Genomic DNA, 25,413 nt, shown 5'->3' on the forward strand with positions numbered 1-25,413 from the left:
AGTTTACCTTTGGCAATCACCAAGAGTCTAACTAGGAGGCTTGTATTATTCTGACACGGGTATCCAAATTAAGGATAATAACTGTAATAGACAATAGAAGGAATTGTGAGAGATTGTGAGTATATGGGGGAAGTCATAGACTATCATACAGAGACTTCAGGAGAAAGGAAAGTGATGTCTAACAGGAAAAAAAAGAAAAATATTTCAATCAGATGTGCATTGTAGCACTCTGTGTTGTTCAGACAAAACTTTCAGTAAAACTTCTATTTCTCTGTAATATTTTAGAATTATATTTTTAGGAAGATGGAAACGAGGGTTTAATCTGGTTCTACTGGCATAGATTCAGTCACATTCATGGAGTTTATCTCTAGTTAAGAAATAGGATTAAGAAAGCCAATTTACTTCTCTCCTTAGAATATAGGGAATAGTTCCTGTTTTGTGTCCAAATATCACATTTCTAAGGATAAAGCAGAATGTGCAAGTTTTGTGTTCTGGCATCATTGTCTAGGTTTCTTTTCTTTTTCACTATGGATACTTTTCTCTAGAATAAGCTTTCTCTGTAAATCCTCTCTTTCTAGAAGAATAGCACCTTTGTGGTTACCTTAAAAATTGGGTAGGTAATCCATGAGAAAGCCTATTCTGGAGTCAGGTCTCCTTTGGTGTACTCAGGGAAAAAAAAGACATCCATATAATAGCACCTGTTCAGTTTGGCTTATGCTGATTACTCTATTTCACTGAGTTGTCACTAATAATTTATATGGGAAATCCATCTACACACTTTTTTCTTTTGCTTTTTTCCTGGAGCTATTTTTTTCCTGGATAAATTTATAGGATTCAGTCCCATTGATAATTTTTCTTATTCTCCCATAGTTCTTGGTTTTTAGTTTTTGTTTTATAAAGCACACTAAAATGTATTTGATAAGCCTGCCTTATTAAGAAATGTTTTCCTTTGTGTGTGTGTGTGTGTGACTATACTAGAGAGAAAATATAAAGAACTCAATGTTTTGATCATATCGAGTTTAATATAATTGCTCCCTTGTCCTGGCTAGAGAGATTTGAACTATCAGAGGGAATTGATGTGAGGGACATTTGCTGCTGACTCTGGAGATGGAGAAAGATGTGGCAGGAAATGTGGGCATCCACTAGATGATGACAGTGGCCCTTGACATCTGGCTAGATGTCCCAAGGAATTGGGAATCTTGTTCCTACAATAGCAAGGAAATGAATTTAGCCAACAACTAGAGTGAGCTTGGAAGTGGATTCTTCCTCAGACTTTCCAGAAGAGAATACCATCTGGTTATGACTTTGATTTTATCCTTCTAAGAGTCTCTGTAGAGAAAACATCCACATCCTTTGGCTTCTGACTTATAGAACTGTGTCCTAATAAATGGGTGTTGCTTGAAGCTACCAAGTTTTGGTAGACTGTTAGATACTAATGAAAAAAATATGTATATCCTAAACCAAGGAAAAAATTACAAGAAAAAATTTCTATGTGTAAAGTTGGCTCATTTTAACCCAGCTGACCATTAATCCAGTTTGAAGGTTATCCAATCATTATGTTTCTCTATATTCTTGAAGTCTTTCTTGGTATAATTCACCTTCATGGAAGGTGAGAAAGGAAAAGGAAGAATAAGGAATTGTTTTAAATGAGCCAGTTAAAGACACTCTTAGAACTCTTAGCAAACCCAGGAGGTGTAAGAGTGTTGAAACTGATAAATAATCTGAAGTTTAACCATTAACTACAGAGGTTACTATCTGAAGGCTTTTTTTTTTTTTTTTGAAGTTAGAAATTTCTGCATTGGAATCTCACCTTCATTTACTAGCTGAAAACTGATTTACTTAGTTTATCTGAGTCTTGGTTTCCTCATTTTAAAATTATTGTTCCTAATTGTTGGAATACTGGGAATGATAATTTAAGTGGAAAGCCCTTAGGGCTTGATCATGATAACAATTCAATAATTGGTAGCCATTATTACTATTATTAATATTTTTTTCTAATTAATTGGATCAAAGGGTGTCTGTCAATATTCCCCTTAATTTTGATCTGTTAAGAACTATAAAGAACAGAAGAATTGTATCCTAGTATTTCTGCCTTTATACAGATGAGAAAGCCCATGGCACACCCTAGAACGCCGTGGATGAAAATTCCTATATACTGGATGACATCAATATGGAAAAATACCCTTGGGATCCTGCTAAAACATTATATATGATATAATAAAATTTGGTATCATACAAGTTTGTCATAACTTGCATGCAATAAGCATTAGTTATTTAGTTAAAAAGATCTAAATTGAAGGCAGCATTTGTCTATCTGTCACTTAATTTCATGGCATTAAGCAGAGAGACACTGTTATAACAAGGGTTACAATGCTTTAAATGATCAACATATATTTTAACAGTGGTAGATAACAAGGTAACAAGGGAAAGCTTCTCCTACTTGGCTGCCTTTTTTTTTTTTTTCTAAAGATTTTGTTTATTTTAGAGAGAGAAAAAGAGAGAGAAGTAGAGGGGGAGGGAGAGGGACAAGCAGACTCTGTGCTGGGTGGAGCTCCTATCTCACAACCCTGAGATCATGATGTGAGCTGAAAGCTAAATCTACTGAGCTATCCAGTAGCTGGCACCCACTGGCTGCCTTTTTAAAATATGTGACATTCATTCACAAATATTTGACATACCTGTTACCTTTATTTATAGTAAACAAAGTTGAGAATAATCTTCAGTTCTGTCAAGATTCCTTGACCAAAGTCAGAGCATAAAATGACATAGACTGACAGTACCAAAGAGAGAGAGAGAGAGAGAGAGAGAGAGAGACTGACAGTACAAACAGACATGACTTTGCATATCTTGTCATCTTGGATTATAGTACCAACAAATAATTTCCCTATGGTTGAAAAATAAGCACCAATTTTTTTCAATGCTCTAGAATAATATTATTTTATCTCAAATAGCACTGCAAACAGTATAATTCTTGCCTAATATTTCATAATACTATGCTACTCTATAATATTACTGAATAAAATATTGTTAACTTCTAATCAGTTTCCTTTTCTTTTTACATCAGCATTTCATGAGATCATATAAAAATGAACATAATGGAAAAGTATTTTCAAGTTTTTAAAAGATCATAAATATTTTGTTTAATAGCATGGATAACGATTTATTTTATTTTACTTTTAAGTATTTGTTATATTTGCTTTCAAAGTTCTCCCATTCCAGAGTGGAAATCAACTATAAAAGGGCTGCTCTAAGGAGCCAGACTGCCTGGATTTGAAGCTTGACCCCATTGCCTATCAGCTATGTTACTATGGACGGTTTCCTTAACTTCTCTCTCTACCTCACTGTTCTCTTTTATAAAACAATAATCATAGGAATCTCTCTCATGAAGCTGCTATAAGAAATTTAAAAGTTAATACATATAAAGTATTTAGATCTCTACTGTTTAAGTACTTGCTATTATTATTAAGGTAACTGTAAAACAATCAGTATGGTATTTGAAATGGTACCAAATAAATGCCTCCATGGATATTTTGATACTGACTCTTCCAGATTCACTATTGGTTGAGGATCTACCAAATTTTACCAAATCATTTTGAATTTCACAAAATGCAATCCCAAGGGGGTGAGAGTCAGTAGGTGGTTTAGATCCTTGGCAACAGGTTAACTCACAGGTCAATCCAGATTCTTACAAACTAGAGACTGACATTGACTGCATGATTTCACCATTGCTAGGAGATATTCTGATTTGGTCCTATTGAAAGTTTGCTTCTAATTAATGGAGTAACTCTCCTCTTCCAATTGTTAAAGTGAGGTTGCCAAGAGGAATGCTGGAATTTGCTTTTCCAAGGAGGTCAATAATAACAATGAAATAAGAATCCAAGTACTTCTTATCTGAATAAGTACTAGCCACTACACTAATCAGTTTCACTTTGTACCCTTGTCCTCACATTGGGTGTCATGCTGCATCTCCTTAAGGTCATGCTTGTTGAGTGACTGCATGAACCAAAATTTCCTTTAAAAAGAGATTTAGATTAGTACTATTTAGATATAGTAGGATGAACGTGAAGAGCTTTTAAGGTCCTTTTGAGTTGATGAAGAGCTACCATTGACTTCAAGACATGATGTGCCTTTTTTAACACCTGTAGTGACCACATTAATGGTGTGACCCAAATTAATCCCCACCATACCTCCAAAGTGTGGTGGTGGGCCACAGAGAAGCACCACACCTTGACCTTCTCGGACGGATACCATGCTTCTTGTTTTGGTTTCAAAGTCTTCAATATCTTGGAAAACAAACAAAACAGCTTTAGAATTATCTTGCAGTAAAAAACATTTTAAAGTATAATCTTCAACTTATTTTTATTCTTAACAGTAATGGGCATTCATACTTGACTGGCCAGGAGATTTAGTTGATGATTAATTTATCTACCCTGATTGTTATCTCTAAAAATCTTGTTTTTCTTTCTTCTTTCTTTTTAATATAATTAAATCGAATATGTGATGAAGACATTTATTAACATTACCTACTATCTGTTTACTTTTATTCCTTAGGCAGTCTGTAGCCCAGCAGGAAATCTTTAAAACCCAGCACATATTTACTTTCCTTACCCAGGGAAGCTGTGATAAAAAACAAACAAACAAAAAGTATGCAGCAAGTTTGCTGCAATCTTCTAGCATCTTAGATTAATGGTTGGTATTTGTTGTGCAGATGGGGTCTGTGAGAATTTAGGATGGAATGATGTGGGGAAAGAGTTCTATGTGACTGAACCATTGAGAAAGAAGGTATATTTTCTAATTTCCTTGTTCTACTCCTTCACAAAGCAGCTTCATGATCTTGTTTGGAGTGTTGTAATTTCTTACAATATTAAAGAATCATAGAAATTCACTGTTAGAAGAAAGCTAACTAGTTATCTCATTAAACCATCCACATGAAGTACATATTCTTTCCACACTCCTGGAATCATCATTCAGTCTCCAGGACTGTTGAACTTCTCTGAACTTTAGTTTTTTAGCCTGTAAAATCTCATTAATACTCATTTACTCTTTTAAAAAATTTGTAGTGAACACCTATTAAAAATATAGGAAGTGTATTAAGGAGAGAAGATACATTAGTAAATAAATCAGGCATGTACCTTGCCCTTATTGTGCTTATTACCTAATACGAAAACTAGAATACAAGTTAAAAAACAAACAAATGTACATCCATAAATTGTAATAATTATTGTGGAGTGAGGAGTGCTGTTACCTATAAAAATGCATTGTTCCTTCTTCCATAGGGATAGATTAGTAAATCAAATACATTTTTCTAATCAGAGGATACATTTCTTAGACATCTTTGCAATTAATGTGATAAGCAGACAATGAGTGAAACTTCCATCTATTATGTATGAAAGGAAATATCCATAGTTTTACATTCTCTACCTATCCCACCAGTGCCTAGATTGCCAATGATATGAAAGTCCTTGTTGAAGATGAAAGAGCCACCTTTAACCTGGGTACTTGAGTGACTGCATGGAGTACAACCACAGTGGATCTGGAACATCCACTTTGGATCATTATAGTAAGGATAAGTAAACTCCTATCTTGTTTGAAGCATTTATCTCTGTGTTATAGCAGTTTAACCTTTTATCCCAACTGACATATCTTGTGAATGAAAAGAACAGAATGCAGATCTATTGGATGAGAAAGAGACAGCCATGCAATGGTGCCATGGAACAAGGTAAATATTTCTTGCTGAAAGAAAAACAGGTTCCAAAACCTAGATGTAGAAAATGGCAGGAAAGTTTCACAATATTGAAATGAAGCAATGTTCATGGGCACATAGTCAGCAAGAAACAATGAGAAATTGCAAAAATCAGGGCATCTGAGGCTATTACATTATATTGGGATTATATTAAAAGTACAAAAGAAATACCTGGAAATAATTAAATAATAAATCAGTGCAGAAGTTGAGCAACATCTGCAACATTCATAGAATGGAATGCCATCAATGATTAGAAGGAATGTTTTAAATATAAAGGACTAATGTGGAAAGTTCTTGGAAAGTGAGTTATACTATTATGTTAAAAAAAGTGCTAAATATTGCTATGACATTATACTTCTGTGAGAGAAAAAAGTCAAAACCTAAATATGAGGATCTCTTTTAATTGGTATAGAGAAAGTTATAGAATATGTATTTTTAATATTCACCTTGGTTATCACAAGTGAAGAATAGGAGATATGCGAGTAGAGATTATTAAATCTTTATCTACACCTCTCTTTATCTTTAAAAAATTATAAAGTATATAAATTATGTGTGCATTTTTTGCTCATTTTTAAACAACTTTACTGGAGTTTAATTGAAATAAATTAGTGGTGTGATTTAGAGAAATTAAAGACTTCTATTTTGAATATATTATGTGTGTCTCATCCATGAGTTATTTAAATGACAATGTCATGTATGCTATATAACATCTGAGCCCCGAACTCAGAGTAGAGGCAAGGTCTAGATCTATAAGAATAGAATTTATCAGCATACAGTATTTAAAGCGATAGGAATGTGTGTAATCCCCATGGGATGACTCTTAAATTTTTCACATGAGAAATTTGGTAGTCAGTCATCTAGAACCAAACTCTAAAAATCTTCAATCTTTTAAAAGATTTTATTTATTTATTCATGAGAGACACACACACACAGAGAAAGGCAGAGATACAGGCAGAGGGAGAGGCAGGCTCCTCGTGGGGAGCCCGATGCGGGGCCCATCCTAGATCCTGGGATCATGCCCTGAGCCAAAGGCAGACGCTCAACCACTGAACCACCCAGGTGTTCCTGAAAACCTTCAATTTTTAGAAGTAGAGTAGAAGACTATGAAGAAAGAAAAGAAGGAAGGAAAGGGAGGGAAGCAGAGAACGAGACAGAGAGAAGAGAAAAATTGTAAGAATTATTTGCTGGACAGATGAGAAAGTTTTTCAGGGTGGTTTCAAATTTCTCAATGAAACAGATGACAGTGTTGGGTAAATCAGTGAAGAAGGGAAAAAATGCAATAAATATACTTACTTATCAGTGTTGTTATAAGGATGAAATAAAATAAGGAATTTAAAGTATCTAACCTATAGTGTGTTATAGAGGAGGTGATCAATATATGGTAATTATTATGATTATGATACACTAACTCATGACGTCATGCTGTTATATCTTCCTCTGACTGATACAAAGTTGAGATATGCAAATTTGCAAACACAACTTTAACAGCATATTTTGGTTCCAATAAAATTTTTTGTAGGTGGGTGTTTCAATTTGAAGCATCCATGCTGTTTATCTCTGTATCTACCAAATAAGTATTCTTTTTTGTAGATTTGCTTTCTATTCATGAAAAGAATCCAATGAAAGAAATGGATTAAGTCTGATACACAAATTTGGTAACCCTTATTTGTACCCTATTTTAATAATACAATTATTTGACCAAGATAAGCCCCACTTTTCCCCAGCTACACCCCCTTTTCTTCCTCCACCTGCTCTTGATTATCAGTTATTAGCTTTACACTAATTCAGGACCTGGCATGCCTTGTCTATTTCTTAAAGAGGATTTTTTTAAATAAATTTATTTTTATTGGTGTTCAATTTACCAACATACAGAATAACACCCAGTGCTAATCCCATCAAGTGCCCCCCTCAGTGCCCATCACCCATTCACCCCCACCCCCCGCCCTCCTCCCCTCCACCACCCCTAGTTCATTTCCCAGAGTTAGGAGTTAAAAGAGTATTTTAAATCAAATATGTGCCCTCTCTTCTTTGGCAGTAGAAAAGTTAAATCAACCTACATATGTTGGTACCGTTGATGTGAACTATCAACGGAGTTCTTTATGGGTTGGGTTTGCATAATTTTAAATGTGACTCAGTAAGAATCAAGTTAACAAACTCTTTTTAAAACCAAAAATCAATATATTGTATTCATTGTTTCTATTTGTAGTAATAACAGATGAGGATTTAAAAATGTTTTTCCTACTATCATTATTGAAGGTCCCATTAAATTGTCTTTACTTTTTAATGGTCACAAAAACAAAAACTGTCACAAAAGAGTAATGAGAAATTGAATGGTTCTATGAAATTAACAAGCTTTGGATTGAATTTTCTCAGCGTCACATTGTCAGTGTGCCATACTCCCAGTAATATCAATCATGTTCTCAGTGTTAATCAGAAGCCATTATAACACATTGTTGATAAGACCACTGATTTTAATATATTCTGTGTTCATTTCCACTTATACAGGATCCACGTGCAACATAATTTCTTCTTGCCTTTTATGATTACAATGGGGCATCTAATAGTTGACATGAAAGGAAATCAACATCTCTCAAAAGTCATACAAGTCTTGTTAGCTATCAAAACACTGTCATTCCAAAATGGTACTAGTTCATAGGCTTTAATTAATAATTCAGATTTTAAAACTGTTTAATAGCCACATAGATGATAGACAAGATATAATTTTGCCATATTTAAACTAGGTGCCATCTCATGTGAATACGCTTTGATCAAGATCTGTTTTAAGTATCTAACTTGTATTTCAAGTGTCTTTTTGCTAGCAGGAGACATGATCTAATTCAGATATTTTGAGGCAAGGTTGACTGAATTAGGTAGCCATTTGAGCATCCAATGAAATTTTCTTTGCTCTCTAACACCCTTTAAGACTCTAGATTTATTCTTCTATCAGGAAAGCCCAGAAAGAACCACCAGTTTCTATTTTTGTCCTATCCATTTTTGCTTAAGAGAAAATAGCTTAGTGTGAGATCGGTCTCAAATTCTGTATTATTTGGAGAAACTCCCATAAGCCACAAAGGTGACCTGCCCAGGCTGTCCTTGTGTTCAAGGTATAAGTCCTGCAGTGTAGGTTGTTGTTAAAGACCCCAATTGTTGAGGTTGCTCTCATTAAGCCATTCTGATGACCATGGCTTATCGAATCCTGTGGTTTTATTGCTGGTTTTGGAGGAAGCTTTTGGCAGGAGCATAAGCAAAAATGCAGTCACAAACAAGGCTCTGTTCCAAAGGCCAGCAGGAAGTGCCTGAGAATGGCCCATAAAATAAGCTTTAAAGAATTACAAGGCCATATGCTCTCTCCTGGAGCAACCAAGGTGCAGAGGAGGGATGAGGGCCACCAAAATGTACTTAAAATTAAGTCCAAGTAATGTTAAGTGTTGCAGCATCTAATTGTAAGGAGAATACATCTTTGCAGCTGCCATGTGTAGGAATGAATCTCAGCCTAATTAAAGTGAGAAAACTGTATTATTTGCTGCCAAGGCCTGAGGATCACAATCAAGAGGATGTGCTTGGCAGTACCAGCCCCTGACACAGAAGGAGGCCAGTGGCTTGCCAACTCTCATAAGCTTGGAGGACGGCTCTGGGTACCCGGGGTACATTGACCAGACCAGGAGGACGACACCTGCAAAGTTGAGGATAGGAAAAGATATTCACTGGGAAAATGTGCATGCTGTAAGCAGGACATACCCCAGTTGAGTTGTTCAAGATCTGAGTAATAATATAAATTGGACCTTTAGCTACTTGCTATACTTTATTGTATTTTAATATTTTAAATCTTTATTTTTATTTTTATTTTCTTTATTTTTCTCCTTTTCTTTCATATATCAAGAATAACTACTATGTGCCGGATACTCAGTGATGATCAGCAACAGACCAAAGACCACATAGTTTCTACATATCAAGACAGAACTGAAAAGGAGGTAGTCTGGTTCCAGAGCTCACGTTCTTCAACATGATGCTATTCTGCTTTCCCAATGTTAACTAGGGTCTCCCTGCCATACGCAAGATATAAGTAGGCAAAAACTGCCACTCCATGTTCAAACACACAAACAAACAAACAAACAAACAAACACAAAAGCTTAGTGACTTTTCAAAGAATCCTGCAACTTCCTGGAATGGGGAAGGAGGTACCATATTTTCAGATTTAGAAATAGTTTCATTTCTGATACCCTCACTTTTCAGAATCCTTGTTCTGTCCTCTCCAGGTATGTTTCCCAACTTATCTCCACCCTCGTGTCCCTGCAAACAAGGAACTCAGCTCCTTATCTTGACCTACATAGAGATATGCATCTCACCAGCCCGGCCCACACACACTAATAAGAAGCACCACCACCCCAACTACCATATTTGTGCCTCTGTTAATCTTATGGATTTAGTAGGCTGCAATCCAAACACCGTGAAATCAAATATTGGATATTTAGTTCTTAAAAGTCTATAGTTCCACTCCCCCTCTGTTGTTTATGTCTGCTCTCTCTCTCCTACAGACTTCCCAGTACAGTTCTGGTTCAGGAACAGGGAGAAACCCAGATCCTCCCCCTTTCTTTTGCAAAGTTCACCTCCCTCTGTCTCCTACTACCACACTCAGAAATGGAGAGATCTTCAATAGTTCACAGAGCTTCTAAGTAAAGGAAGTAAAATTAAATTCCAAATATCATGGCTCTGGAGGGCATTTGCTTAACCGCCAGACTATACTGCCTCCCTAAACAGAGCTTCCCCACAACACAGACCATATGGTCTGCCCCTAAACCCTAGAAGGGGTTTTCTCTCTTATTTTCTTTCTTTCTACACCCCCAAAACAGCTTCAATTATTTGTTACTTTGAGAACGCTGAATCTGATCTTAAATTCCCAGGTTTCTTGTACTGTACTTTGTTTTGCACCTGCAGAATACTATTCCCCCTTTGCAAATTCTGTGAAGTTTTAGCACTGAAGGTTTGCACTGGAGTCAACAGGACCAAAGAGTGCTTGTTCACCTTCCTGATGCAGTTTGCACGTTGGAGGTATGTGCTTTGTTTTGGCCTACGGCAAAAACATTTTGCCGGGTAAGAAAATGCTGATGCCCTCCCCAGCAAAAGGGAAATGGTGAAAGAGACCAAGAATAATTCTCTAGTTCTGTATTAGTCTCACTGAACTCCTAGATGTGATATATGAAACTTTTGAAATCAAAGTACTCTTTTTTAAGAATATCAAGACATCATAGTAAGGTTATTCTGAATTCACATCTTTCCATCAGTTTTCTCCTTTGAAGAGGACCACTCGAGGAGAATATCAAATGGGTCGTGTTACTCTTTCCTATTTCTTGGGTGATTTGAAGTAAGCTGAAGATCCTGGTGCTGTAATTAATTTTCCCATAACTTTATTAAGGGGCATACAAAAATATTCCTATTTAGACCAATTTCATTTTATACCGTCATTCTCAGGATGCTATATACTCAGTTACAGTGTTCATGATATTATTGTGTTTCCTAGCATAACTCAGTAACATAACATGACATAACCTAATAAAGCAGAGTGCCATTGTCAAATTCTGTAAAAAAGGCAATAGCTGAGTCTTGATATTGAACATAAATTTGGAATGCTAATATCTAAGCAAGAAGTAAGGAGGTATTTTAAGAGTTTCTGGTGTCAAATTCATTTACAATCCAAGTTAAAATTCCTCCCCCCTCTTTTTTTTTTTTTGATATAAAAGGATTCTTATAAAACTTCATAAATAAGTGAAGAGCAAGTAAGTTGTTTCTTTGTTTCCTGGGAATAATGAATTCACTGAGAACCATTTCCTTATGGTGCTTAAGAAAATAATATATAGAATAGTAAAGAGGAGGGGCTGATACATTCTTTCCTATCAGCTGAGCATCTAGAGATAAACATTTATTATATAGAGCATGGTAAGCATTTTCAGAGAGATAAGCATGTATTATTTAGAACACTGTGAGCAACTATGAAATACTTAATTGGTCTATTAAAATACACACATAAAACTGAATTTGATTTTCTATAAAGGACTCATTTGTCTGACTAATGCTAGGAAAGCAGGGGCATCTATGACAAAAAAAAAAAAAAAAAAAGAATGCAAGTACTAGATATGGCCTGTTCCCAAACTTGTCTCTTTCTAAATCTGTATATTCCCTACAGTTAATACCAGCTGAATGAAAGAGAAGCAGAAGGAACAATGGGATGATATAACTTTGACAGCATAATATAGACTGAGACTCAGATTACTTAACTGTACATTGCAGTGGAGGTCTTCAGTGTTTCTGGAAAGAAAAGAAGCAATCTAAGTAGGCATGCAAAAATTAAACAGCTCACTAATGAATTCTGTATAAAGTTATTAACGATGAAACAAAATTATCTAGAGCACAAATTTAGGGTCATACTCTGTGGGTTCAAATGTTAGCTTCACCATGCATTTGCTTGTAGATTTAGGGTTCATTAATTAGTTTCTTTCTATCTCAGTTTTCTCTACTCTTACAATGAAACTAGTAATAGCACCTATCTCACAGGGCTAGTGTTGTGATGTCTTTAACATGCTTAAAAGGTATGAAGTACAAAATACCTGAAGCTGGGGACTTAAATTATGTTATTGATGATATACTTGCACATCACCAAAAGTTGGATGCTTAGAATTTTTATAAAGGTTTCATTTCAGTGTCTGATGATTTAACAAACATATTTTCTTAGAGACAGAGCCTGGAATTTCCTTCTCTGTCCACCCAGTGGCCAGTTCAAATGCTCTGTGAATAAATAAATTTTAAAAAATGGCCCAAAGTCAAAAGTATGTGGATTTTCTTCCAAGTATTGCCACATCACGTTGTTACTTTATTACAGAGCATGTTCTGCCAACTTGACAAGAATTGTTAGATGGAGGGTCATTGAACCTCTCTGCCCAGAAAGCACCACAGCCCAGCTGGAGGCAGAAATCACCTCTTGGCTTGTAATTTGAGTCGCCAGAAAAGTCCTAGACTGCCCTTGTTTCTTCTTGGTCTTGGCCTGTGCCTTTTGGCAAATGTTCATTTTCCCATCTTTTGTTCTGTAGGAAGAAGGACAGTACTAGTTCCTTTCTAGTTAGTAATCTTTAAAGAGATTTCTTAGAGCTGTTTGTGTTGCCTACGATTAATGAATGATACAAATATAGCTCAAGTGCAAAAGGGGAATATCCAGAACGGATCAAAATCTCAGAAGAATAAAGGATGCAATACAGCATGTGGAAGATGTAGACTTAGTTGTGTGTGTCAAGGTATGTTTTTCTACCAAAAAGAAGATTGGAGGATTTTGCTGAAGAGTCCTGCACGGCAGAGAGAAAACCTGGAGTCTAGTGTAGACAGCAAACTAGCTAATCCGAAAGACAGTGGATTCTGTCTTTTAGATTCTGGTTAAACATGTGAATGGAACAACTAAGAGCTATGGAAAGTGCAGTGAGAGGGGCTGTCTAGCATAGGGGGAGGCGAATTCTTATTTCCTGAGACCTCCTCCCAGAGCCCCAGACCTTTATAAACATTCTCATGGTTAATCTTTGCAGTGGCCCTGACATGTACCTACTGTGGCTCTCATTTTGTAAACAAAAGGTTGAGGAACTTGGCCAAGACCTCAAAGCGAGAAGAGGGCAGGATAAGGACTCCTCCCACACTCTGACTCTAGAAACATTTTCAGAGATTCAGAACACTACTCTGTCCACTCCATGGAAGAAGAGGGAAAGGCAGGAAGGGGAAAAGAGGAGCACAAAGCAGAATTTCTTGTTTTTCAAAGTGAATGAGCACAGTCTATCTTGCCTCTTGGGGAAGAGAATCATAGCCTGGTTTCTTAAGTTTTTGAATGTGGTAGCAAAAAAGCTAAACTGACCCACTGGTTGCCTGGAAGTCTGAGGGAGTTTGGCTACAGCTCAGTTGTTATTAGCTCCTGTGCTAGGTCATCAGCAAAGAGCGCTGGATATCGAAGTTTTCGTGAGAAATGAGGTGAACTGGTGTCCCTCCCGGAACAATCCTACTCCTAGCTCCTCCAGGCCCGCTTTGGTGCTGGGCATTAGAGAAAAGGGAGTGATTTCCATGAAACAAGGCTCCAGGCCCCTTGATAACAGTGGTTAATGCGAGCCACCACACAAACTATGGTTCTTTTCAGACACAGCCCAGAATAAGCCCTTTCATTCATTGTGATGGTTTAATCAGAAACTTTGATTTCAAAATTTGCAACCTATGTAGAAAATAAAAGGTAGAGTTTTCGAGGTAATGGGGAAAAGCCTCTGGGTAAATGTGTTACTACTCCTGTTTCTAGGAGTGTAGAATGAGAGCACTTTTTCAAAGATACCCCCCCCCCCCCCACACACACACACACATAAAATAGTTTCTATCCTACTGACTTCACTTTGCAGGAACTTGCAGTACTGGAATTAAGGAGACTGACTTCAGGGTTGTTGCTAAATACTGTTATTTTTCCATCAAATTGTTTTACTCAGAGCAAGGTCTTTGGAGTCACATTTGCAATCTGCATTTCCTTTGCAGATTTCTCCAGCTCAGCCCTCAGGGTAATTAAGGTCCACTGGTAAGGACTTTTGCATACATTGTCATTTAGAGACAGAAAAAGAGACAGAGAGAAAGAGAAAGAACAAGACACAGACCCAGAAACAGAGACAGAGAAGAGACAGAAAGAGAGCATTAGAGCCTCTTTTAAATAAAATCCCAGTATTTGCCAAAGCACTTTGTCATCTTTTTTAGTATTTATAGGAACCTTCAGAGATAAACAAAAGAGAGATTATCATTGTGTGTGGTAGTTATCATTGGTTCTTTGGCAATGCACTTGAGTGTTATGGAAACACACGTTTTTCAATTTTAATACCTACATGGTGCTTTTTAGAGTTCCCATTTATTTCTGATGAATTACATTAATTTTCTAGATACAGTGGCAATAAATATGTGCTTTCTAACATTTTTACTTACTAAAAATGAAAGCAGTTTGACTGGGAAAGAATAAATAACTGGTGGTACATGGATATTTTAAACCCCACAAAGTATAGATGCCTGAAATTTGGGAATCTGACTTGGGAAAATGGTGGATCCAGAGGATATGGTGGATCATGAGACCAGATATATTTGAAAGGACCGCACACTGACCACACACTGTGTGAGCAACGAACAGGGATGGAGAGAAGGGAAAGAACAAAAACAAGAGGAAAACCAACTTACAGAATGCTTCAGGACTTGTAGGAAAAGTCCTTTCAACTTAAGATGCTTTATGTCCTTCTTAAACATTTTTTAAAAAATAGATTTTATTTATCTATTCATGAGAGACACAGAGACATAGGCAGAGGGAGAAGTAGGATCCCTGCCGGGAGCCCCATGTAGCACTCAGATCCCAGAACCCAGGGATCATGAACTGAGATGAAAGGAGATGTTCAACCACTGAGCCACCCAGTGTCCCTACTTATGTCCTTCTAGTGTCAGTAATTCTTTCCTCCCTCAAACGTCCACAAATGTGTCAATACAAAGCACGGATTGTGTGGATGAGTTTTTATGTTAGCAGGTGTGTTATTTGGAGCACAATTAAGAAGCATTTGTTCCTCTTTTAGATCAAGACTAAGATCGAGAAAGAAAACCGACTATAAGAACTGGGCAGGGAGTAGGACCTCAGCTGAGGTAGAGTGGGAGTTAAAGGGTTGGAAGGAATGTCTCTTCACCAAGATATGCAGGAAGGTGAACACTGATGTTCCTGGAGAACTGTGAGTAGATTTCATCTAGATGTTAAAAGCAGAGAGTGCCAGTGAGAGGAGTTTCATAGAAATGCAATTGGTCTGAGCTACAGTTTCATTTCTGTCAAATGTGAAACTGGGGCTGTTTCAGACTTACACCAGCAGATCACATAGCCTGCATCTCACAGACAGCTGCTTCAAAAATATGGATGGATTTAATACATTAAAGAAAAAGGTAAATTGCTTGAATTAATTAATTAATTTTAATTTACCATTACTCTGCTGCAATTGTTTGTATGACTTCCTTTTTTGTTTGTTTGTTTGTTTTAAAGATTTTATTCATTCATTTGACACACACAGAGAGAAAACACAAGCAGGGAGAGCATCACGTAGCTATAGGGGCAGAGGGAGAAGCAGACCCCCCTGCAGAGCTGCAGGAGGGGCTCCACAATGCTAGGACCCCAGGATCATGACCTGAACTAAAAGCAGATGCTTAACCAACTGAGCCACCTAGGTGCCCCAGTGTGACTTCCTTTTACAAAATGAGCATATGGGCCTTTTTTTGCGTTCCCAGTACCCAGCACAGGGCTGGCACACAGTAGATACTCAATAAATGTTCTATTCATGATTAATGAGCTCAGAGAAATAAAAGTAAGTTTAAAAAGCTTACTAAGCTATTTAAGACTCCACATGATATGATTTCTATTAGCACTTTCCACCCACTGTTCAGAAAACTCCAGACACAGTGGATACTTTACTTTCTTGTTTCTTAGAACACAGTGTTTCCTCCCTTTATGGCCTTTGGCCTTATTGTTTCTTCTGCTTCATAACTTCTGCCCAGATGCCCACATGGCTGGATTCCCCTTGACATTCAAATCTCAGCCTGTGTGTTAGGGAAGCCTCTCTTGGCCAACCAATCTAAGGTAGCAGTTTCCTATCAACCTCTCTTTTTCCCCCCAAAGTCTAATAGCTGTCATAAATGATTATTGGTTTATTTCAAATTTTTCCTAGATAGATTATAAGCTTCAGGAAAATGGGGACCTTGCTTTCTCCACAGTAGCTAGGTCAGTGCTCACAAAAAGCAGGTATTCAACAAATACATGTTTAATGAATTAGGAAGTAGTTATAACTCCAAAGTAATTGAGTGAATAGAAAATATTATGTATACAGTCCATAGTATTTTCTTTAGGAATTGAAAAGGGGATACAGTTTTTGTTGGATCATAGAGAAGAGGCTAGGATTTATTCTAAAAGACGATTTAGTAGCCAGACTCCAAAACGAACCTCGATGAGCCTACTGGTGGTATCCACTGCTTTATCCAGTCCCTCCCACTGCACTGTGCTAGGATTGGTCTGTGCAACCAACACAGTACGGCAGATACCATGGCAGGTCACTGCTGAAATTTGGTTATAAAAGACTGTGCATGGCCCAGGAAAGAGAAGCAAACCCATGAGCAAAGGGAACATAACTTTTTATTTAAAATGAAAGAATGGTCACATAGTTGAAAGAAAAATATTTGAGTTTTGGATTCAGATCAGCCTGTGTTTGAATCTAGCTCTCTAACTACAGTGTCTAACTATGAGACACTGTAAACTATAAACTTTATTTTTCACCTACTTTCAATGTTCTCTAATATGCCCAGTGCCTGATACAAAAAGGATATTCAATAAACATTTGCTGACAAAACAATAGATGGGTAAATTGAATCTATAAAATGTTTATTTAAAAAAATACTTACAGTATTAGATCATTGTTAGTATTAAGTGAGATGCCAGAAGTCACTTGTTTAATATACTGTGTCAAACAGCTCTCCATAAGTTATAGGTATCACAAAATTTATAGTTCATTAATTTTCAAATAGAATTAATTTTATATATATTTCTATTTTATGTTATGTTATTTTTTCTGTTATATTTATCATTTATCATTTTTTATCATTTGTATTTATATTTAACGTACACAAAATTTATACTACATGTGTAGACACTAAAAAGCACATTATGTGGCTATCTAAAAAATATGCACTAGCATAAGACATATTTTACACATGAAATGTTAAAACAAAAAATTTAAGAAAACTGCCAATAAGTCACTAAACTAGTAATTATTTTTTTAAAAATATTTTATTTATTTATTCATGAGAAACACACAGAGAGAGGCAGAGACACAAGCAGAGGGAGAAGCAGGCTCCCTGTGGGAAGCCTGATAATGGGACTCGATCCCAGAGCCAAAGGCAGATGCTCAACCACTGAACTAACCAGGTGCCACTAAACTAGTAATTAATGATGGAACTAAATTTTTAATACACAGTGCCTTAATATCACACTGTCATAATGCCTAAATGACCAACTAGTTGATTTTCTAGTTCATTCCAATTTCCACTGAAATAATAATCATGTGTTCATTGTTTCATCTCTTTGCACACCAGGGACAGACGTTCACTTAAGGCAGTCTGAACTAATGGAGGAGGCTGTTAAAAAGGTATCCAGACAAAGCTCAGGCCAGCAAAGTAGTGGAAACACATCTGAGAATAGTAAGGTTCACTGCCAGCTGGTCTCTTTCCATCTCCCTTTTTCTCTTTTCCATGGGCCACACAAGCCCATGTCCTCTCTGCTTTCCTTTGAGCATCTGCTCTATTTTTCTCACTGCAGGTTGGTCTCCTTGTATTTACGTAAGTTCACGAACTCATAAATTCTCAGCCTGCATATCATTTGCCTTATCCTAGCCACTCCACAAACTTGTCAGCTCTTGCTCCTACCATGAAGTTCGTGTCCTTTCCTTGAGATTTTTGAGATGTTCAATGCCAGACGTCTGTCACTGTAGAAAAGAAGTTACCTACTTAGCAACCTAGGCCTGCTCTTTTATAAGATAAGCAGAGACTATTAATTGCCATCTTCAGTAAAATGATTAATCAAGGAGATCACTGTCCAATTGTCTCAATTAAGTATTTTGCTTATTTTAAAGATAGAATAAGTTCAGTCCAATTACTTATTCAGTAATCAAGTAGAAATAATTGAAAAAGACCCTGTTTACTCAGAAATGCTAGAGCCAAGTATATGGAAATGCAAAATTCCTGAACTATTATCTTTGAACTTTTGCATATCCCCTTGCTTATTAGGTAAGAATGTATCTGTAACCTTTTTAAATTAAAATTACAAAATAAATGTAAATATCAAACCAATTCCTTGGATACTCTCACATTTAGGACTGTCACTTAGGAAACCAAAAGTGTTGTGGTTCTTTTAAGGGATGGTCGTAACAGCCACTGTAGATGGCTGCTACACAACCCCTCAGCTCACCTAGGAAGTCACCTATCATTTTGGGAGACCATTAATAATTGAAGGCTTGTCACTTTCAGCACCTTGGCCCCTTTGCCTGAAACTTTTCTGAGGAATTATTTATTCTATAGGAACAGAATACCCCAAGCCCTGGTATGTCTGCTGGGGATTTAATATCCTCAGCAGTGAATCTCAGCCAAGGAATAAGGGAGTTTGTAAGTAATAACCCAGCTTCCCTGCCCTAAGATGGAGTGATCATGAGGCATGTTTTCTAAAGTCAATAGGAGAGCACAGCCATACCGAACCACAATTTTCCACAGTGATAACCCACTCATTGGCTCACTCTTCATGGGTTTTCTCCCTTCCCTACAAACTTCCCTACTCTTTCACCAGGCTTCCTGAGATTACTTCCTTTCCTAAATGTACAACTGAATCCAAATCTTGTGTCATGAACTCTGCTTTTATTTTTATTCTTAAAGATTTTTATTTATTTATTTATGAGACGAGAGAGAGAGAGAGAGAGAGAGAGAGAGAGAAGCAGAGACACAGCAGAGAGAGAAGCAAGCAGGCTCCATGCAGGGAGCCCGAGGTGGGACTCATCTCTGATCTCCAGGATCACGCCCTGGGCAGAATGCGGTGCTAAACCGCTGAGCCACCTGGGCTGCCCATGAACTCTGTTTTTAAAGAAAGCAAATCAAACAGAGTGTGCTATGGACATTTAAACAAGTCTCATCTGCTAATTTATTAAGCAGCTACTATTTGCCAAGTAATGCTCTAGGAGCTATAAACGCAGCAATGAACTACACAGACAAAATTGATTCGTCTCCTGTGGGAAATCAATGTTTCTCTAATTTTTTTTTCATGGTACACATGGAGTTTTCTGAAGCTTCACATTAAATTTGAGCTGTTTCCTTAATTATTTTTTCAGAGAGCAGAGAATATGATATATTATGAAGACAAATCAATTTTTGTTTTTCTTTCCGTGCATTATTACCTAAAGCACCAGTGATTAGGGGAAATTTTGTTGTTGTTGTTGTTGCCACTCCTAAAATGTTGAAGAGAGGCAGAGAAACTCACCATGGTATTCAGCAACCCAAACATGCTGCAACATCAAACATCTGCCCTGAATCCATCTTTGGGACTACACAGTTAATGGTATAAAATATTAAGGCTCACCTTTGGACTGTAAGAGCTGCTGTGCTGCATAGTAAGTGTGGATAGAGCCTCTGGATGTTTTCAGCCTGGACCCCCATCTGGAAGCCACAGGCAGACAAGGCCATTGACTTGCCAAAACAAACAAAATATTTTCAATATTCTGTGTTTTTGAAAAGTTCTCTTGCTTGTCATCACAAAGTCACTTACAATCAGGGAGTCAATTTGTATTCAAGAGGTTCTCCTTCTATCAGAAAATGGTTTATAGGCACTTTCACTAAATTGCTTCTCTAAAAGAAATAGACAGGATCTCATCTGCATTGGCTTAAGAATATCTCTGCCTGAAGTCAGAGGAATGGACTAGATGACCCTCAAAAGCTCTTTACACTTCAGAATCTAAAAATTTCTCCTAAAATTTTGCTTCAAATGCATAGCATTTTTGGTTTAGATCATTTAAACATAGATTTTTTTACTCATCTTAAGAAAAAGTGACTTTTTAACATCACTTATATATATGTGTGTTTTTGTATATGTATATATAATTATATATAATTCCATTTTATGCTATATATATGATTATTATATACTGATATATCACTATGAAACTTCTCCATTTAGTGTTTCAGTAGATCCTCAGAGGAATTTCTAATATAGCTATACAGCTAGAGTTTTTCTAGTGTCTAATTTCACAATTAGGGCTCAAAATGCAACTTACCCAAAATCATACATTTTTTTAAGTGACAGCCATAATTTAAAAACTCAGCTCATTTAACTTTAGATTTCTGTCTCTTTCTTTTTTCAGTTCCTGCTGACTTTACATATTTAATTTTAGTCTTCTGCATATTTTCCCTATCAGTAAGTTAATTATCTTGAATAAAAATTTGAACAGTTAAACTGAAATAATAATAGCAACCTAGCATCCTGTGAATAATAAGCTGGAACATAGGTGGGACTTTATTTATTAATAGTTTAAAAAAAGTTATTCAGTAAAAACATCTCACCAAAATGGGTGTTCATGCCTTTTCCATTCCTACTGATGCATTAGAAAAACATTGTGGCACAGTGGTTAGAAACTAGGGTCCCAAAGTGAGCTTAACTTCAAACAACTTTCTACCATATACTAGCAAATTACTTGATCTTTTCTTATGTTTATGTATCTGTAAAATGGATTTACAATAGTAGCTACCATTTAGTTTTGCTAAATTATATGAGATATTAAAGTATATGTTCAATAAATGTTAGCTGTCACCATTGGCAGGCTACATCTAAAAATATATCCTAAGTCTATCTGAGGGCTCAGTAAACTACAATAACCTATGAGCTAAACTGAGCTCACTGCCTGTTTTTGTAAATAAAGTTGTGTTGAAACACAGCCACACCCGTTTATTTATGTGTGGTTGCTTTTACTCTATAATAGCAGAGACCTCGGCCTGTCAATCAAAGATATTTACTATGTTGCTCTTTACAGAAAAGTTTTGCTGACTCCTGATCTTTACCATGAATAGCAATCCTTGACACTAATGTCTCAATCAAGACTACATGATTGATACCTGACAGCCAAGAAGATCTGGGAAAGGGCAGCCCTAGTGGCCCAGCGGTTTGGGGCCCACCTTTGGCCCAGGGCATGATCCTGGAGACCCGGGATCGAGTCCCACATCGGGCTCCCTGCATGGAGCCTGCTTGTCTCTCTCTCTCTCTCTCTCTCTCTCTCTCTCATGAATAAATAAATAAAATCTTTAAAAAAAAAAAAAAGATCTGGGAAAGAAAATTGAAGGTACCCTCCGATGAAGGTAACTGCACCGTGGAACAGATAAAACCTGAACGCAAGAGCATCAAGATGAACTGCAAATATAACTCCTCAGGAGTACAGTGATATTAGAAGGGTGGTATGAGAGGGAAAAGTTGAGAAAGTTGACTTTTAACAGCTATGATCCCCAGACACAAATGAAACTTCTTTTATTTGAAAAACTAAGCTGCTTCCACCCACACTTTTTTATTAAAGGTATTTATGAGTACTCTTCCAATCCCTCACACATAAACCATGCACCACTCGAGCCAGGCCACTGCACATTCAAGCTTTGTGACTCATATGAAGCAAGATTTACCTGCATTACAACAGTGAAAGGGAAATAAATTGGGTGATTTCATTACTTTCTGTTCAATGAAATCCTTATTTTATTGCTAAGCTTTGACACTTTTTCCAGAACCTCAACTATCTTTTCTCTCACCCACTAAGAAGTAGCAGCAGCACCAAAAAATCATCCAGACATCTGGATATTGCATCCAATAATTTATTGGAATCTCAGTCATACTGCTACAATGAAAGTAAAGGAGATAAAAGGAATTTCACCCACACTACAAATAAAAGAGTTGGAATAATAGCCTTTTTTTCCCCTCCCTTCAAAATATTAAATTTTATCAATCAGAATCTAGCAGTTCTGGGACCAGTACATGCTTTGTTGTTAACAATATCTCAATCACACATATTGCTTTTCCAATACAGCCTGCAGGGGACTGATTTGTGATAAAGCTGATATAGGAAATGCAGAGGGGGACAGACATATAGCCAAATAAATCAGGTTAAAATGCACTTGATGGAATGGACTTAAAGGTAAGTCTTCCGTCATTTTCTCCAGTTTAGACTCTGCATTTGGTCTTAATGGCTGCCTTTGAAACTTTTGTATCTGACCTATTCATAGCAAGAATAAAGCACCAGAAACTACTAAGATCTAGGCAGTGCTGTCATTTTAAAAGTTTGTCTTTAGATGATAAATGGGCTTTCTCCAGAGGAGAAATGGCACCGTGTAGTACAGCTTTGTGCTTTGTAGAAGAGCTTACTGTGTCACCAGGTATAGTGTTACATCCTGCGAAGAGGGACATGATGGATATATAGTGGGGGTGGGGTAGGGAGGGGAGTGTAGATAACTATTTAGAATAATTTGAGATTTTAACTACTAAGGACTACTTGGATTCTAAGTGCAAAATGGGCTTTGTCAACACTGGATTATCTAATAAATAAAAATGAGAAAGCTTTATGGGATGGAGATGGGACAACAAAGCTATGTGTTGTACCTCAAACTCATTACAGAAATAAATTCTAGGTGAATCAGAGATCTAAATGTAATGAATGAAAGGACAAGAGTACTAAAGGGGAATAGTTTCATAATCCTCGGCTTCAGAAAATTTTTATACATGTGTCACAAAACAAAAATTTTAAAGGGAATAAGAGATGAATCAAATTACAAAAAAATCCCAGTTTTACAGGCTAAAATATCAAAAGCAAAATTAAAATAAAAATAGAAATATTTTATATAATTTATAATAGAAAAATATTAATATACTTTAAAAAGTACCTAAGAAAAATCTGAATCCCTCACTACAAAACTAGGCAAAGACCATGTTTAGGAAATTTGAAAAAGAATTCCAAGTTTTCAATAAGCATATGAAAAGGTTAATTTTATTAATAACCCAAGAAATCCAAATTAAAACAATAACAGTTTGTCACTCATCAGATGTTAAATATGTATAATATTGAGAAGGACTAAGGAAACCAGCATACTCACTGCTGCTCCAAGTATAATTTGGTAAAACTGTTTTTCAAGAGTTGTTAATCAAGATGTATTCACATTTAAAATGTAAAACCTATTTTCCCTAGGAATTCCACTTTTTGGTATCTACTCTAAGGATATAATTGGTCAAACGAGTAAAGGAATATATAATAGATAGTGATTATAGCACTGTCTAATGAAGTCTAGCAAAGTCCATTAATTGTCAATTATTTACAATACAATAGTAAAGTCATATAATCAGGTACTATGTAGCCATTTAGAAGCATAAACATATCTATCTATATTTCTTGAGGTCTAATAGTTGGAATTTTTTTTGTATTTATTTCTGGGCTCTCGTCTTTTCTTTCCCTTTCAGTGACTTCAAGTACTCCCATGGCTTCAAGTGACATTTATGCACAGATCATTGTCAAATTAGTATGGTTAGTCCAGATCTTCCTTCTGTAATATATACACTTGTATCTGACTATATGGCATCTCTGAAATGGAACACTTAATTCCTTCTAGAGAATAGTTCTTCAAGTCTTCCTTATCAAAGTGAATGATAAATATCAACCATCTATTTTAAGGGATCCATTTTAAGATTCCTTAAAATCTACATTGCATCTAGCAGCAAACATTATTAACATCCAAAATTTCTCAAAAGTATCTCCACTTTTCTCATTCTCTATTGCTACCATCTTTAAAAAAAAAAAAGATTTTATTTATTTATTCATAAGAGACAGAGAGAGAGAGAGAGGCAGAGACACAGGCAGAGAGAGAAGCAGGCTTCATGCAGGGAGCCCAATGCAAGACTCGATCCTGGGACTCCAGAATCACACCCTGGGCAGACGTTCAACTGCTGAGCCACTTAGGTGTCCTTATCGCTACCCTCTTAGTCATGTTTTCATCATCTAACATCTGAATGGTTGCACAGCCTCCCAAAGTGTTTTACCACTTACACATTTACAATCTTCTATATCATACATATCAGCTAAAGAAATTCAACTAAAAAATAGATCATATAATCTATTAAATCCATGTAATAGATTAAATTGGATCATGCAGTCAAAATGAGATAATGTATTCTATTTCTTAAAATTTTATGGAGTCCTATTATTTTTGGAATACAATTCAAAATCTAGAACATGGGCAATCTGGTCAGCATGATCTGGCTCATACTGCCCTCTCCAACTTTCTCTCATAAGATTCTGTATTTTCTACATTATTTTTTTCCCTAGGTTTTGAATGGCTTAGCTTCTTCCAGACTATAAGCCTTAAATATATTTGTTGTTTCCTCTAAATGCAATGTTTTTCAACTCCATCTTTCACATCATTTACAGCAGATTAACTACAAAGTAGCCCCAATTCCCCACCTCTCACCATATCCACCTCCTTGCAATATGACTTTGTAGCATTTTCAATCACAGCTAAAGTCTATATCAGCACTCATTGCTTCATCTGGTCTGGCTTTGCAAACAAAATGCAGTAGGAAGTGACAGCATGCCAATTCTGAACCTAGACTTAAAAATAGCTTTGTACCCTGTTGATCTTTCCCTTTTTCTCGGAACCCCACCTAACCACATGGTAGAAGCTTAACGTAACCCAGAGGAACATAAGAAAGTGCAGAAGAATTGAGTTAGGCCAGAGAGAGACCACAGAATCACTAACGCTGCTTATTTGACCACCAATATGTAAGCAAGCATAGATGAAACCAGAAAAACCACCTAATAACCCAAAGACTTGTGACCAAAATTAAAACTTTACTGCTGTATACTACAGGATGTTTCTCATTGTTTGCTGCACATTATTATGGATGCAAAAAACATATAGGTAACTGATATTGCATGAACTCCAATTTTCATCCCTCAAAGATTTCATCCATCTTGCATCCTATTTTCCTGTGTCCCCAATGAATAACCCCTGAATTTTGGTCTCTCAGAATTTCTTCAACCTTTAAGATATTTTAA

The 25,413-nt window shown here is 36.4% G+C and overlaps 1 protein-coding gene across 4 annotated transcripts in view; it reads right to left on the reverse strand.

Moving 5' to 3' along the window:
- The window catches only part of CNTN6 (contactin 6), a 280,895-nt gene that overhangs the window by 112,251 nt on the left and 143,231 nt on the right, over positions 1-25,413 (reverse strand). For all 4 annotated transcript variants that reach the window (XM_025984667.2, XM_072720394.1, XM_072720395.1 and 1 more), the window contains one exon: positions 4,188-4,283. In XM_025984667.2, the coding sequence (XP_025840452.2) occupies positions 4,188-4,283 (96 nt within the window). The remainder of the gene's footprint in view (positions 1-4,187; positions 4,284-25,413) is intronic.

This window comes from Vulpes vulpes, chromosome 9, assembly GCF_048418805.1.
Source record: "Vulpes vulpes isolate BD-2025 chromosome 9, VulVul3, whole genome shotgun sequence".
Lineage (NCBI taxonomy): Eukaryota > Metazoa > Chordata > Mammalia > Carnivora > Canidae > Vulpes > Vulpes vulpes.